Source organism: Diabrotica virgifera, chromosome 1, assembly GCF_917563875.1.
Source record: "Diabrotica virgifera virgifera chromosome 1, PGI_DIABVI_V3a".
NCBI lineage: Eukaryota > Metazoa > Arthropoda > Insecta > Coleoptera > Chrysomelidae > Diabrotica > Diabrotica virgifera.
Genome location: NC_065443.1, coordinates 257399477 through 257417414, shown reverse-complemented (window position 1 = coordinate 257417414; position 17938 = coordinate 257399477). Strand labels below are relative to the sequence as shown.

Sequence of the window (17938 nt, the reverse complement as noted above, 5' to 3'; positions counted from 1 at the left end):
TATATATATATATATCTATTTATTTCAAACTTAACGCTCCCCAATTTATTGAAAAGGGTGGGTTATAAAAATGTATCATACAGTTTTATCAACAAAATAATTAGGTCTGGATCCCGCATATGAAAAAAATGTTGATTAATAGCAAGCTGAAAATTTGTTAATAGGTTAAGGGTGTCTAGTCGGATAAACTTTTATATATGGGAACACTGGAACAGGGGCAGTTTTAATTGTGGGACAGGTTAAAAATTTGGAACGGTCAGACCACAAAAACGGCACATTTATTTTGTCCGACAGAATAGACTTAAACTCTCCAAACAGAGATTAAACTCTCATGCAAAAATCAGACTGCTATTTATAACCTGCCATATTTCCTGTCATTTGACATATTCTACATGTTCCACTCATTAAAATGCCCATTTGGTGATAAATAGCAGTCTGATTTTTGCATTAGAGTTTAATCTCTGTTCGGAGAGTTTAAGTCTGTTCTGTCGGACAAAATACATGTGCCTTTTTCGTGGTCTGACCGTTCCAAATTTTTAACCTGTTCCACAATTAAAACTTCCCCTCTTCCAGTATTCCCATATATCAAAGTTTGTCTGACTAGACACCCTTAAGCTATTAACAAATTTTCAGCTTGCTATTAATCAACTTTTTTTTCATACGCGGGATCCAGACCTAAATGGAATATCAGGTGAGTTTAGTTAATATCTAGTCTTGAGCAAAAGTGATGTTTCCTCTATTCTATAACTGGAACACCCTGTAATAGAATCTAATAGAATCCATGATTGTGTTCAAAGAAATCCTGGTTGCCTAACGTATACATAAAATATTAAGTTTATATATTTCTCGATTTTATTCATCAAATAATAAATTCCATGAATTCATATCAATTATTAGACAAAATCTTAAAGACAAGTTAAATTAATTAAAATAACACATTTCAAATTATTTCTTTGCAAAGTTTTAAAAATTATGTTGGCAGCAAACAACCTAAAAATCGTTTAAAATGGTCAATATGACATATGTCAAATGTGTCATTTAAAATCGGTTTGAAAGATTTTTTCCTATTAATATTTTTTTCTTTAATATCGAGTTTTAAACTAATTAAAGACTTCTAAGTAACTTTTCAATGTAACAAGGTGCCAAAATAGTAAGTAAGGTAAGTCTAGAATTTTTTATAATAACGTAATGCCTGAATATAATAAAAACCAACAAGGTTGTATTAGTTGTATTAATGGTTATATTCAGATTTACAAGACAAGTGCTAGCAATATTATTATTACCATAAAAACAATAAGAAAACCAAAAAAACTTCTCAAATTATAATAATAATTTATACTTAACAAAGAAGCCGTAAGATTATAAATAAATATATTGTTATTCCCTTTTTCAGGTTTTTGGCTAAGTCCAAAAAAAATTGCAAAAAATAGCGTTCCACAATATCTGCATTTTTACCGTTTAAAATTTCAACCTTATATATTGTACATAACTTGTGCAATTATTATATGAAAATGCTCCAAATCCTAAACTACATGTCCAATTGGATTTAATATCGTGTAATAGCTACTAACATTAATGTTTTTACCCAATCCTAATATGAATATAAATTTGAAGATGCGACGTGTAAATAAATAGAAATATGGAGGCACTTACTTTGTTGTCTGAATTTAGTTTCGCTGAAAGACGTCTTGTAATTTATTTTTTTAATGGAAAAAATCTCTTCCTCTCGACAACAAGGCAGCCAGCCGGTAAATGTCAATTTTTGACAGTTGACGTGTTATCTGTTACGTGTATTTTTCCACCATACACATTTTAAATGGAACTTTGTTCACTTCACATTTAACATCTGTTTTCAGCCAATTACAAATAGAAGCGTGTCTGTCAATTGGGTTGCATAAAAATGGGAGTTGCATATAAAATTGTTATTTTATATTTTAAGGTTTTTTCAATTTTTATTTTTAATTTATATTCTGTAATATTGTTCTGAAGCTATTTCTTTGTGGCATCTTATGCATTTTGCTATTTTACTTCGAAAATAAGCTACGATTTAAGTTGGTAAATTGATTTATTTGACGTTTCGACTACCACTTCGGAAATCGTTATCAAAATACAAAATATTAATAAATTAAAGGAATCCTCTTCATTTGGCTTGCTAAAAAATTCTTCATTCATATTGACAATTCAGGCATATACACACACCGGCAGAATTAGCGGAACACCTTAAAAATGGGACATGTTAGATGTCTTGAAATTCCTAAACCTGTTTTCCGATTTGAGTGATTTTTTAGTATGTTATACGCTATGAGCTCGTACGTAGAGGGGATATTTAAAAATTCGCTAGCGCCAGTAGTGACAAGTCTGTAAACGTTTACTGGAAATTTGACATAAATGTCGAAAGTGATTAATTTAAAATTAAAAATAAAAACATTAATTATAAAAAATATTAGTTAGTCAAAGCTGTGGTATATATTTTTACCTTAAATATACTTACGTTGTAAATACTGAATTTAAGTTTTTTTAATGTTCCGTAATATGTAATTATAAATTAATCTTAGCGCCATCTACACGATAATTGATACGCTCTGAGCTTCGCTGGTGTCGCTCCTAGCGGATTACTAATGCAACTTTCACCGGTAATTTTTAAATTTATTATTTAATTGTTATCGCTTAATATTTACAACGCAAAAAAGTAATTAAATTATAATCGATTTTTTTAAGATGATTTTGCTAATCATTTTGATGTTCTATTGATGAAATATTTTTTTCTTACTTCGGATACTTTCACAATTATCGAGTAGATGGCGCTAAGATTAATAGATTAATTTATAATTACATATTACGGAACATAAAAAAAAGTTAAATTCAGTATTTAAAACGTAAGTATATTTAAGGTAAAAATATATACCACAGCTTTGACCAACTAATATTTTTTATAATCACATATACAGTTTTTTTAATGTTCCGTAATATCGTTGATTGAAATAAACGGTAATCTTAGCGCCATCTACACGATCATTGTGAAAGTATCCGAAGTAAGAAATTCATATTTTATTATTAGAACGTCAAAATGATTAGCAAAATTTAAAAAAAATCGAGTACAATTTAATTAATTTTTTGCGTTGTAAATATTAAGCGATAACAATTAAATAATAAATTTAAAAATTACCGGTGAAAGTTGAATTAGTAATCCGCCAGGAGCGCCACCAGCGAAGCTCAGAGCCTATACCACCGCCTCCTATACGCTGTGAGCTTCGCTGGTGTCGCTCCTAGCGGTTACTAATTCAACTTTTACTGGTAATTTTTAAATTTATTATTTAATTGTTATCGCTTAATATTTACAACGCAAAAAAGTAATTAAATTGTAATCGATTTTTTAAAGATTTTTCTAATCATTTTGACGTTCTATTGATAAAATATCAATTTCTTACTTCGGATACTTTGACAATAATCGTGTAGATGGCGCTAAGATTATAATAGATTATTTATAATTAGATATTACGGAACATTAAAAAAACTTAAATTCAGTATTTAAAACGTAAGTATATTTAAGGTAAAAATATATACCACAGCTTTGACCAACTAATATTGTTTATAATTAATGTTTTTAATTTTAATTTTAAATTAATCACTTTGACATTTATGTCAAATTTCCGGTAAACGTTTACAAACTTGTCACTACTGGCGTTCGCGAATTTGTAAATATCCCCTCTACGTACGAGCTCACAGCGGATAGGGCTTTTCACTCACAGTAATTTGTTTCGAGCTTCTGTCATATGTCGTATAATCCACGTATATTAATTAATAGTATATACAGATTATACAACATATGACAGAAGCTCGAAACAAATGACAATCGATGAAAAGCCCTATAGGGCTTTTCATTCAATTCACAGTCATTTGTTTCGAGCTTCTGTCATGTGTCATATAATATTAATATATCTACGTCATACGTTATTGGCATATACCAATGATACAAACCAAAGACGTATGACGTAGATATATTAATATTATGTGACACATGACAGAAGCTCGAAACAAATGACAATCGATGAAAAGCCCTATTCACAGTCATTTGTTTCGAGCTTCTGTCATGTGTCACATAATTTTATTATATCTACGTCATACGTTATTGGTATATAACAAACATGATACATCAAATATGATACAAACCAGAGACGTATGACGTAGGTATATTAATATTATGTGACACATGACAGAATCTCGAAACAAATGACAATCGATGAAAAGCCCTATCCTTTCATTTTCCGACTGTATTTAAGAATATCAATGTAATACAAGGTTTGTTCCAACATGAACTTTTGGACGGTCCAGAAACCGTCACGAAACTACTTGTACCGTTTGTTGTGCGCATGTTCGGTAATTGTATCGCCCAGTTATCGTCCGATGACGGTAATTTGGAAACCGATGTTGGAACGGTTATCTGATTGATAACTGATTTATCTATCATTTATCATTTTTGTTGGTGACAGCTTGTGTGCTTTTAGTCGATCACGATTCCTGCTTTAGATTTGCAAAAAGGCTCAAAATTTGCAAGTCAGTCCAACCAGCACATGCATTTGCCTGGTTACTGAAATGATCATCACGAAACCGTCACTGAAAGATCACAATTCTTGTTGGAACAGTGGGAAGGACGATCCGATGACGATCATATTTTTGTTGGAACGGATTTTGTTTACTGCGCAGTTGCGTTACTGTTTCGTGACGATTCTCGGTCGTGTTGGAACAAACCTACAGTTGCTAGACAGATAAATGCCATTTTATACCGGCGGGTGCAACAATCATACTGTGTTTTTTCTTTAAAGTTCGGAACACTCTGTGGAATATTATAGTATAGATAAATTATTGAAAATAAAACTCAATTGTAGCCTTAGGCTCTCTTGACATTTTGTTTTTTGAATCATTTGCTTATGTTCGATAATAAAAAAGTTAGATACGTTAACAACTAGCCATGTTCTTGATCAATTTAGGGTGTTTCTAAATAAATGCGACAAACTTTAAGGGGTAATTCTGCATGAAAAAATAATGACCGTTTGCCTCATAAACAATATGTTTGCAAATGCTTCGTTTTCGAGATACGGGATGTTGAATTTTTTCTTACAAACTGACGATTGATTTATTGCTCTAAAACCGATTGAGATATGCAAATGAAATTTAGTAGGTTTTAAGAGGTAGTTATTGCGCATTTTTTGACCTACAATTAAGAATTTTATATTCACCATTAGCCTGCATACGGGTATAAACATTTTAGATATATCCCGTATGCACGCCAATGGTGAATATGAAATTTTTAATTGTATGTCAAAAAATGAGGAATAACTAGGTACCTCTTAAAACCTACTAAATTTCATTTGCATATCTCAACCGGTTTTAGAGCAATACATAAATCGTCAGTTTGTAAGAAAATATGTATTCAATATCCCGTATCTCGGAAACGTAGCATTTGCGGACATAGGTATGTTTATAAAAAGCAAACGGTCATTAATTTTTCATGCAGAATTACCCCTTAAAGTTTGTCGCACTTATTTAAAAACACACTGTTTTGATGAAGAACATGGCTAGTTGTTAATGTACCTAACTTTTTGTTATCTAACATAAGCAAATTAATCAAAAAAGAAAATGGTAAGGAAGCCTAAGGCCAATTGAGTTTTAATTTCCATATTTTATATATTATGCTAGAAAATTCCACAGGGTGTTCTGAACTTTAAGGAAAAAATACAGTATAATTGTTACACCCGGTATAAAATAACATTTACCTGTCTAGCAACAACATTATTACACCGATATTCTTAAATAATAAGGCTATAACATACTAAAAAAATCACTCAAATCGGACAACTGGTTTAGGAAATTCGAGGCATCAAAAATGTCTCATTTTTAAGGTGTTTTCATTCACTTTTTTTATCTCTTTCTCAATGCAAATTTCATATCTTCAAGATATTCATAATAACATATTTATACAGTATGTCCCTGTAAGTTGTATCCATATGGAAAACTTTTTTATTATTAATTTTACGGAAAAAAGTTATTCTTCATAAAAAGCTCTTCATGGTCCAAAACCTAAGATTTAACCATCAAATATCAATTTTTTTGAATATTATACGAGGTATGTAAAAAAGTTTGATTTTCACTCAAGAGTAAGTAAAGTTTCACAATATTGAAAATTGCTATTATGAAAAGTTGTTTGGAATTAAAAACTATATTCTAATATGCAAATACATCCTTCTAATTGAATTTTTTTTTTTTTGAAAAATTATGGATAACATTATTTTCAGTTATTTCAATTCTGATAATCTTTTTTATTATTAATTTTACGAAAAAAAGTGATTCTTAATAAAAAGTTCTGGATGGTCTAAAACCTAAATAAAATACAAATATCTTATATCAAATTTTGTTAATTTTATACGAGGTATGTCAAAAAAGATAAATTTAGATCAAAAGTAAAGTACCTTTATAGTTCAGAATATTTCAATTAAAAGGATGTAATTATGGGCCATTCCACGAACATACGCCTTTTTTGGATTACTTCGACAACGAATATTTTACTGTGCAACATAAGAAGTACGAAAGTAAATGGCGCTAATAATTATTCCAATAAACAACAATGTAATTTGCAATTTACTTTCGTTCTTCTTATTTTGCACAGTAAAATATTCGTTGTCGAAGTAATCCAAAACAGGCGTATGTTCGTGGAATAGGGTATACACACTGAAACATAGTTTTTAATTATAAATAGCTTTTCATAATAACAATTTTCGACATTGTGAAAAATAAACGTATTTTACTCTTGAGCGAAATTCATATTTTTGACATACCTCGTATAAAATTGATAAAATTTGACATAAGATGGTTCTATTTTAGGTATTAGACCAGGTAGAACTTTTTATTAAGAATCACTTTTTTTCGTAAAATTAATAATAAAAGTGTTATCTAAATTGAAATAACTGAAAATAATGTTAGTTATCCAAAAATTTTCAAAAATTTTTTTTTCAATTAAAGGGATGTAATTGCATACTAGAATATAGTTTTTAATTCCAAACAACTTTTCATAATAGCAATTTTCAATATTGTGAAAAATAAAGCTACTTTACTCTTGAGTGAAATTCAAACTTTTTGACATACCTCGTATAACATTCAAAAAATTTGATATTTGATGGTTAAATTTTAGGTTTTGGACCAAGCAGAGCTTTTTATCAAGAATAACTTTTTTTCGTAAAATTAGTAATAAAAAAGTTTTCCATATGGATACAACTTACAGGGACATACTGTATAATATAATATTATAGTAATCATAACAATTGATATTGCGTGTGGAAAATATCAAAAATACCTACCAAAAAACTGGATTGAAAAAAATTGAGTTTCAAAAGTTTAAAATCGGTTTACGTAAAAATAGTTATTTATGTACCAAGTCAGTAAAGTCACTCTTTATCGAACGAGTCTGATATTATGAGCCGAGCGAGCTTAGCGAGCGAGGCGAATAACAGACGAGTTCGATAAGAGTCTTTACTGACGTGGAGCATACAAGATTTTATCGCCAATCAACCAATCATACAAAACATTAACACTTACTTAATTACATCCTTCTAATGAAAAAAGAGTGTGTGTTTGTACTTTGTATGCACGTAAGAAGTAGGTACTTAAAATAACAGCCTTTCGAAGTTGCTTTTTCCTTGTTTAATCGTAGAAAATCTAAATAAATAGTCATGTTTTGTTTAATCTTTTTATTGTACAATGTACAATCCGACTTGTCGGGGTGACGTCATTAGGGTAACTTGTCGGGTGACGTCATTGGGCAACAGCCCGAATTATTTTAATTATTTTTAATCATTTTTAAGTCCTTATAATAGTCTAAGGGCCGGTTGTTCGAACGCTAATCAACAATGATCATTATCAAATATTTAATTACTGTCACCAAAACTGTCAATGTCAACCTTGTTTGGGTTGCTGAAAACATAATTAATTACAATTATGAGATTTATTATTAATTATGTTAATAATTATTGTTATATTAATTGATTATAGACTCCACAGACTTTTTAACAACCCAAACAAAGTTGACATTGACAGTAATTAATTATTTGATAATGATCATTGTTGATTAGCCTTCGAACAACCAGCCCTAAGTATGTCAATAACCATTAATATTAAACAAAAAAAATTTCCAATACAGAAGTAAAAACTTCGAGATGTATTCTGGTATAAAATCGTTTATTTAAAACTATAAAATGTCATGGATTGCAAAACGTTTTCGTTCTATACAGAACATCTTCAGTGCATCCTGTCGAGTAGTTTGAAACTAGCACACTGTAAATAGTGTTAACCTCATCGTATATGGTTTACATAATATAATATATTAAAATTTTATGACTACAAGTCGATGTTGATAGATAAAGTGGAACACATGCTAAAAGGGTGCCATGGTTCCCTGCTCGAAGATGCTAGGTACTTGCCAATTCAATGGGCACAGACCAACAATGGGCAATAATTTTTTTTTTTTATTTCCTTACAGGGGGACTAGAACCAAGTACTAACACGTCCGTAACTACGTATCCGTAGTCCGTAACTACAGGCAACTCAGTTGCCTGCCACCTCTTGTAACATAATGACCTAATTGTTACCTATTGACCCACTTACCACGTGTGGGAGGCATATGTTGCCCTAGGGCCGTAGCCATAGGAAATTTATCCATCCTTTGGATGTTGCTATGTTGGCATCAATATAAGACTTAGTCTGTTTTTGAAAGGCTTTGACCTTTGTATTTTTTGGTTGGCTCACCATGTTCTTGTAACACTGATGATGCTCTTGTTACAGAGCGAAAACGTTTTGTTTGTATGTTTCTAGCCCTATAGGGGCTTTTTAAACTAATATACCTTTTATATATATATATAACAGCCCTAAAGGCCTTAGAGGCCCTTGGCTTCGATAGTCTTGACTAATTTCTTCCACTTTTTGCGGTCCTGTACTTGTCCTCTCCAGTCTCTTGTACCCCAGTGTGTCCAGTCTTCTAGGTCAGTCCGGACGGCATCAAACCACTTCCTTCGTGGTCTCCCTCTTCTTTTCTTTCCTTGTTCTCCTGCTGATAAAACTCTTAGGACGTTTCTTTCTTGTGGCATTCGTAAAACATGGCCCAACCATCTAACTCTCTGTGCCTTGATTTTCTGAGTTATTTTAGGTTTCTTATACATCTCCATTAGCTCCTGGTTTGTTCTTCTGCGCCATTCCCCGTTATCCTCCTTTATACCACCAAAAACTTTTCTCAATATTTTTCTCTCCCAAATCTCTAGCTTCTTTTCTACTTTCTGGTTCATTGTCCAAGTTTCACATGCATACAGCACCGTTGGTCTCACTATTGCTTCATACGCTCGGATCTTGGCTGCCCTGGACACATTTTTTGCCTTCAACAGTGCGTTTAATGAACCTACTGCTTTGCTACCTTTTAACAACCGTTTATCTATCTCTCTCTCTCTTCGTCTCCTCTATTTGTAACTGTGACTCCAAGGTACTCAAATTCAGTTACCTTCTCAAATTTATAATCTTTGTCATTTGTCCTTAGAGTAATCCACTTATTTTCTTCAGCATTTTCTCCTGTCATTTCCATATACTTGGTTTTTCCTTGGTTTATAGTCAGGCCATATTTTTTTGCTTCTTCTTCAAATTGCTTGAACATTTTTTGAAGTTCTATTCTTGAACGCGTCAGAAACACCAAGTCATCTGCAAAACCTATACACTGTTGTCTTCTGTTAAGAATCGTGCCGCTTGTCTGGATATTGGCTCCTCTAATTATATTTTCTAGTACTAGATTGAATAAGTCTGTTGACAGGGGATCCCCTTGTTTTAATCCTCTGTTGACGTTAAACTGATTTGAAAAACTGCCTTCTATCATGACTTTATTGACTGTGTTGGTTAACGTCATTTTAACTAATCGTATCAGTCTCTCTGATATTCCTAGTGCTCTTATTGCTTCGTATAGCCCGTTTCGTGAGATTGAGTCGTAAGCCTGTTTAAAATCGATAAAGAGCATATGTAAGCCTAGATTTTGTTCATAACTATTGTTTTGCAATATAGTCCTGTCGCCAAGGGGGGTACAACGGCCTCCTGTATTCAGATGGACTTACCCAAGTATTTTTTATGTATTTTCACCCGTAGAACACGAATTTTTTGGGTAACAGTTGATCCGGATGTCGATAAGATTGTTGTAAACAAAGAACTTGAGGAATTACTTACCAGACATTTTTCGCAAAACAAAACATTTTTTTGTATTTTTTGGGACATTCTAACCAAAAAATGTTCCTACAAATTTTTTCGTAGGATGCATAGTTTTCGAGATAAACGCGGTTGAACTTTCAAAAAATCGAAAAATTGCAATTTTTGAACCGGAATAACTTTTGATTAAAAAGTCAAATTGCAATTCTTCTTACCGCATTTGAAAGTTCAAGTCAAATTTTATCGGTTTTAGTGATTTGCATTGCCAAAAATTTATTATTTTATTGTTAAACAAAGCTATAATCACCTAGTGCTTGAGTGATGTTTTCAATGATTTCTCATTTAAAATCGAACGAGTAGGTAGAGTAGGTACAAGTGCAAGCGAGGCGATTTTTACGTAGCATGCATTAAAACGCATGTATTAGGCACGGGAAACACTATGTGTTTATAGCTTTTTTTAACAATAAAAAAATAAATTTCTAGCAATGTAAATATTCAAACCCGATAGAATTTGACTTGAGCTTTCAAATGCGGTAAGCAGAATTGCTATTTTATTTTTTAATCAAAAGTTATTCGGGTTCAAAAATTGCAATTTTTCGATTTTTTGAAAGTTCAACCGCGTTTATCTCGAAAACTATGCATCCTACGAAAAAACTTGTAGGAACATTTTTTGGTTAGAATGGCCCAAAAAATACAAAAAAATGTTTTGTTTTGCGAGAAATCGCTGTTATGTAATTCCTCAACTTCTTTGTTTATAACAATCTTATCGACATCCGGATCAACTGTTACCCAAAAATTCGTGTTCTACGGGCCAAAATACATAGAAAAAACTTGGGTAAGTCCATCTGAATAAAGGAGGCCGTTGTACCCCCCCTGGCGACAGGACTAATAACTTTAGCAAAAAAATTTGATCGGTTGTTCCTCTTCCCTGTCTGAAACCAGCCTGATATTCTCCTATTATCTCTGATTCATAAGCTTTCAATCTAGTTCTTATAATTTTTGCTAATACCTTATACATACACCACTTCTAACAGTGCGATTCCTCTGTAATTTTCACATATGGTCTTATCACCTTTCTTGTGAATTGGGCAGATAAGTGCTGTGTTCCATTGCTCCGGCATTTTTTCGTTGTCCCATATTTTCTTTATAAGTCCAGCTATTTTTTGCTGCAGTATATTTCCTCCTACCTTTAATATCTCTGCTGGAACTCCGCTTTCTCCGGCACTTTTATTATTTTTTAGGTCCTTTATTACTGTTATTATCTCCCTTTCTGTCGGTGCTTGTGTTTGTTGTGGTTCCGCTTCTTGTATTTGTTGTTGTTCGATTTCTTGCCCTCGCTGTTGCATTTCTGTTTCTGTTTGGGCTTTATCGTTTAATAATTCTCCGAAGTATTCTGCCCATCTATTAAATTTTTCTGTCTTGTCTCCCAGCAACATTCCATCTTTATTTCTGCAAAACATTGTGCATTTATTTTGAGTCCCTCGTGTTTTTTTTACTCCTTGATAAAAATTTTTAACTTCTTTTTGGACATAGTTTTCTTCTATTATTTCTAGTTGCTTTTCCAGTGCTTTTCTCTTCTTTTGCCTACATAATCGCTTAGCTTCTCTTCTCTTTTCTTTATAATATTCGTTACTTTTTTCTGTGTTGTTTCTAATATTTTCCATTTTTGCGTTGTTTCTCTGCTCTAGAATTCTTTTGCAGTCCTCATCAAACCATTGTTCTCTATTTTATTTTTCTGCTTTCCCAATGCTAAGGTCTGCCGCTTCTATCACAGCTGCTTGTATTTGTTCCCATTCCTCTTCTAGGTTCCCGGTCGTGATTCTTTCCAATCTCTTGTTTATCTCTTCCTCTGTTCTTTTTGCTACCTCTTTATCTTGGAGTCGCTCTAATTGGTATTTTTTCCGTTGTGTTCCTTTTCTTGTTAGCTTGGGAATTTCTTGCTTAAGTTTGACTATTGTCAATATATGATCGCTATCCGCGTCTGCTCCTCTGTAACTTCTACAATCAGTCACACATTTGTTGTGTTTTCTTTCAATGAGGACATGGTCTATTTGGTTTCTCGTTTTTCCATCAGGAGAGATCCAGGTTATTTTGTGTATATCTTTATGATCAAATTGTGTACTTACTATCTTAAGGTTATGTTCCATTGAAAGTTCTATTAGTTTTTTGCCATTGTCATTACTTTCTTTATGTAGGCTTTTACCTCCTGTTATATTCATATAAATTTCTTCTCTTCCTACTTTCGCATTCATATCTCCCACAATTATTTTTATATCATATTTTGGTATTTTCCCAATTAGCTCACCGAGTTGTTCATAGAACTCATTTTTTGTTTCCATGTCTTTCTCTTCTGTAGGAGCATGTGCATTAATTATGCTAATTTTTCTATACTTCCCGCGAAATCTTAAATAGCACAGTCTTTCTGATATTGCTTGGAAGTCAGTTACTACTCGTCTTATTCTGTCTGATACTATAAAACCAGTCCCCAGGTATCTATTTGGCCCGCCGCTTTTAAAAAGGGTACTTTTCCCAACTTTTACTATCTCACTTCCTAGTTGCTTGGTCTCTTGCAAGGCCATTATTTCGATTCTATATTTCTCTCGTATTTTATCTAAATTTCTTAATGCTCCTTCATCGTAGGTCCCTCTTACACATTCCATGTGCCCACTTTCAGTACATTTTCAATTTGTTTATTTCCTTTCTTATCTTCTTTTCCTTTCTCCGAATTCATCGTCCTTATTGTAGCCATGTCGTTACCATTTTTCTCATGTTGATTATTATTTTTTACTTTTTTGACCCCCCTGGTGCAGCTTCTCCTTTTTTTATTTCGTATAGCTGCTCCTTCTCTTCATCCCATCTCCATTCTCTACCATCTACTATTAACTTTTTGTATCCGATTCTTGCCATTTTTCCTTTTTCTCTTTCTTCTTTCGCCACCTTGCTTAATTGTTTCTGTATTTCTTTTTCTTTCATCGTTAGGTCACTGTTTATGTAAATGCGTTCGTTGTGGTTTTTTAACTTTCTCTTGTTTTTCAATATCTCCATTTTTTCAGTCATTGTTTCCGTTTCTATAACACAGAGATTCTCTCCAATTTTTGTGGCGTTCCTTAATTTCACTTTAACTTGCAGTTCTCTGACTAGGAAATTTTCCATTTCTTCTCTAATGTTTCTATCGTCGTTTGTGTCCATTTTTAATCCTGATATTATCAGGTTTTTCTTCTTACTGTATTTTTCTATGTATTCGATTCTTTCCTGTAGTTGCTTTACTTCTCTTTTCAAGTTCTGATTCTCTTGCCTCATTTCCATTAATTGCTTATTGTTTTCGGCTTGTTCCTTCCTGACCTGTTTTATTTCATTCATCATTTCTTCATTTTTCTCCATAAGTTCTTTCATAATTCTAATCATGACTGCATTTGTATCTTTGTCTGCTTCATTTTTCTGTTGTGTTCTCTTTGCTTTTTTACTTCTTTCAAAACTGTCATCGTTTCCTTCCGTTCTCTTCCGTTTAGTTTCTTCGTCTGTTTCTACCTCGCTTCCAGTTTCGCTTCTATGCTCACTCATTGTGTTTTTATTTAGAGACCTAATTCTGTATTTACTTATTACTATGTATTAATATTATTGTTATTTTATTTATTAATTATTTAATTTTTAAATTTTTATTTTACTTTTAAAATTATTTAAAAATTGTTTAATTATCGGTTATTTATTTATATCAACAATAATATTTCGACTCTGTATTTTTCGATAGGTGCAAAAAAACGTGAATTTATCTATTAGTCATTAACACTGCGAAAAGAAGCAACGGCTAGTCGCCCCAGCGGACCGTGACCTCTTATCAGTGCCAAAAAACTTAATGATAATTATTGTTTTACTGTTAGTAATTTAAAATATATTTTTATTAAAACTAGGTTAGGTTAATAATGGTTGGATCTTACTTTTAAAATTCTTGTTTAGTTTACACTCTAAATTACTTAATTCACTTATTTACACTTTGTAAGACTTTGGTGATTTATCTGTTCGCAATACCTCAGTAATTTTGAAGCTAAATTGCGGAGCAGATTCAAATCGACCTCACTGTCTCTTTACCAGGACCGTATCTGTCCTGGTACCTTTTACCTTTTACCAAGCCAAAAATTTTTATTAAATTTTACTTGTAATTAATGGTATACAGCCAGCTACAGGAAATTATTCCTTGTGGATTTTTGCATAAATCCATACGGCGCACAGTCCACATCAACAAAAAGTTCAACGCACACAAGCAAAATTGTGTCAAATAAAAAATACAACGTAAATTTTTATTGATGTGGATCCGGCTTAAGGTTTTTCAAGGATCTGCCTAACTGTAAATGTCTGGTCCGTTGTTGATTTATTAGGACGTAAACCGCACTGATATCCTCCCACTATATTATTTTCGGCGTAGAAAAGGATTATTTTGTACAATACGTTGGACAACACTTTAAATGCCATATTGAGTAGTGTGATGCCTCTATAATTATCGGTAAGGAACCATTTACCGAACAATGGAGTTTAAATGTTATTTATGTCTGTGATGGGCATGTGGAGTCAAGAAAAAGGAGCTGGCTCCTAAGATAGCAACATGAGTAATATCAACCTATAATCAACAAAAAAACTGGATTGACCCAGATCTCTCTCATCCTGTCTCAATTTCTTTCTCTATCCTGGACTTTCTCTTTATGATTTTTGATTTGGTCTATGCTATGAGGAATTCAAAATTCTCTCTGCTTTCCATGGCGACACTTATCAAGTTGTCAGGGGATATATCTCTTCTCCGCATTTTGTGCTGTTCCGACGCAAACGCATTGCTTCTAAAGCTAACAGTGCTCCTCGTCGTCTGTTACGTTGCGATTTTCATTTCTGATTTTTCGAATACGATACGTAAAACACCTGAAAGATCCTTGTCCCGTCAAGAACTGCATAAAATAAAAATTTACTCGTTTTAACTTACATTTATACCACTTTTATCACGTTGGGTATTAGTTTTTTGATCCATTGTGCCTTGTCTATCTGTGCCTCCCGTTCTGTTTGTAATTATATTAGTAATTGCTCTCTGGTGGCGGCTCTCACCTATGGTAAGTGACCATCCCGAGAGTTGTAAAGAATCTGCCAGTCTTTGGCTAGGAGGTGAATGGGTAGCGTACCCGCTATCACCTGTAGGGCCGTCGTCGAAGTAGTCCGGTACGCGCTTATCACTTTTAGTAGGAGCTAGCGATGGACTGTAATTATCATATCTCTGTATTTTGGTAGTACGTTGATCTAAGGTATTACGTATTATCCGCAAAAGGATATTACTAACATTAGTTACTAATGTAGCAAATGTCGTTATTGAATAAAACTTCCTGTAAATTAATACAAAAATTCTGTTGTAGATATGTATATTGCATCAGCTTCCACCACTATTAAGTTCCATGAGTTTCCTGATGGCAACGTTATTCACAATTACCAGCCTGGAAAAGTAGAGGGCCCAATCCGTAGCGTCTCTTGGAGCCAAGATGGTAATTGGTTAGTCGTAGTTCCTCATTCGGGTCAGACTGAAATAGTTAGTACTAAGGACCAACTCAAGCTTCTTAAGACTATCCATGAAGTAGATGAGCCCACAGTAGCTTGTTTTCAAAACACGACAAAGAAACTTGTAGGTATAGGAACAAAGAGTGGGTTAGTGCTAATATATGATATTAAATCTAGAAATGTAAAGAAGAGATTTGCCAGAGCCTCTACGCAAGTTACTCATGTGGCGTTTACAGCTAAGGATACTCATTGTGTTGCAGGTTGTAAGAACGGGGAAATATTAGTTTACAATAATGTAACGAACAGTCCACCTAGTAACCTTAGAGTTCCAAAATCAAACTCAATCAGTTGCCTCAAAACGAATCAGTTAAAAAGAAATTTAGTTTTAGGAGGTAGCAATGAAGGGGTCGTAGTTGTTTGGGATATCAATATCAACAGAAGCAAATTTTGCACTGAGGCTCACAAAGCTCCTGTCAGTTCTGTAGCTTTCTCACCTGTCAATCCAGACTTGATAATTACTGCCGGTTCTGATAGACAGTTTTGTTTCTATGACATTGTAGATAACAAATGCATAGCTAATGTTCCTGTTGAAAACAACATAACTGCTGTAGATTTCTCTCCGGATGGAACCTCCTTCGTTATGGCGTCTCAAAATGGCCGAGTGTATGTGTATGATTCCAGAAATATTCAAGAACCTGTTCACTCATTTACAGCCCATAAAAGTGCAATAAAACACATCACATTTCAAAAAGTAAACGAAAGCAGCGACTCAAGTGTATGTAGTATATCTAAGTCTAGCGACAACAGTGCAGCCGAAGATATCAAAAAGAAACCCTTCAGAAGTGTTAGAACAAGCGACTTTTTTGGAATGTACGTCCATACCGTAGACGGTACACGCGAAGCACACTCTGTAGCTTCTATAGAAGGTGGTGACTCCTTCATAGCGGCACTAGGTTTAGATAAAAGCAACGCCTCAGAATCTGTGAATAACGATGACGTTTTTATTAAAACCGATATCAGCCGCTTACCTAGCATCCATGATGCTGAACTTCCTTCTTCGAACTCTATTGCAAAGCCAAACAATTTAAGCGATTGTAAACCCAAACAATTCTCTTCGACTCCCAAATTTCAGTATTTCGCAAAATCGGAAATGAGTCCCATTACTGTACAGAATGTCCTACCTAGTAGTGCTTCCAACAGCGACATTAAATCTGTAGTCAGGGAATGTTTCAATGAAGAGTTTAGAAATGTGGTGAGTGATTTAAAGAACGATATTAAGTACCAAGCTACTCACACCACCTACCAATTAAGGTCTATGCTTCTCGATGTGCAGATGGCGATGGTTAAGGAGTTTATAAAAGTTGAAAATTTTAATAATAGATTACGCGATGATATGTTGCCGAACTCGAATTATGAAGCTAGTTTAGTAGAAGAAAACGATAGATTACGGAAACGAATTGATTTCTTAGAGGAACAATTGAAGAATTTATCAAATGATAAGGAAACTGGGGAGTAGTATGTTTGTTTTTCAAAATGTTTATGTGTAACTTTAGGTGTTTTGTATTGTATTTTCTATACAGATAAATATATTTTTAATATGCATTTTTTGTTTTGAAAACCTGTTATTTGATAATTCAAATTTAAAATAGTGTTCCAGCTGTGGTAAATTTTTTTCGGGGTTTATAGGCCATAACTTGCAATTTATATCTATGGCATAGAAGATAGATGTGGTATGCATGACTAAACAAATTTTGCAGTACAACAATTTTAAAGTTTCTAGTATGTAGTATTAAGTCTAGCGACAACAGTGCAGACGAAGATATCAAAAAGAAATCTTTCAGAAGTGTTAGAACAAGTAATTTTTTTGGAATGTACGTCCATACCGTAAGTAGACGGTACACGCGAAGCACACTCTGTAGCTTCTATAGAAGGTGGTGAATCCATAGTGGCACTAGGTTTAGATAAAAGCAATGCTTCAGAATCTGTGAATAACGATAATGTTTTTATTAAAGCCGATGTCAGCCGCTTACCTAGCATCCATGATGCTGAACTTCCTTCTTCGAACTCTATTGCAAAGCCAAACAATCTAAGCGATTGTAAACCCAAACAATTCTCTTCGACTCCCAAATTTCAGTACTTTGCAAAATCGGAAATGAGTCCCATTACTGTACAGAATGTCCTACCTAAT

The 17938-nt window shown here is 33.1% G+C and overlaps 1 protein-coding gene across 1 annotated transcript; it reads left to right on the top strand.

Annotated features, from left to right (window-relative positions):
* The first annotated feature begins 1024 nt into the window (after positions 1-1024).
* On the top strand, positions 1025-17352 carry LOC126883556 (protein NEDD1-like). The gene is made up of 2 exons (XM_050649191.1): positions 1025-1159; positions 15612-17352. The coding sequence occupies exon 2, from the start codon at positions 15614-15616 to the stop codon at positions 17264-17266; it is 1653 nt and encodes a 550-aa protein (XP_050505148.1). The 5' UTR covers positions 1025-1159; positions 15612-15613; the 3' UTR covers positions 17267-17352.
* The last annotated feature ends 586 nt before the right edge of the window (positions 17353-17938 follow it).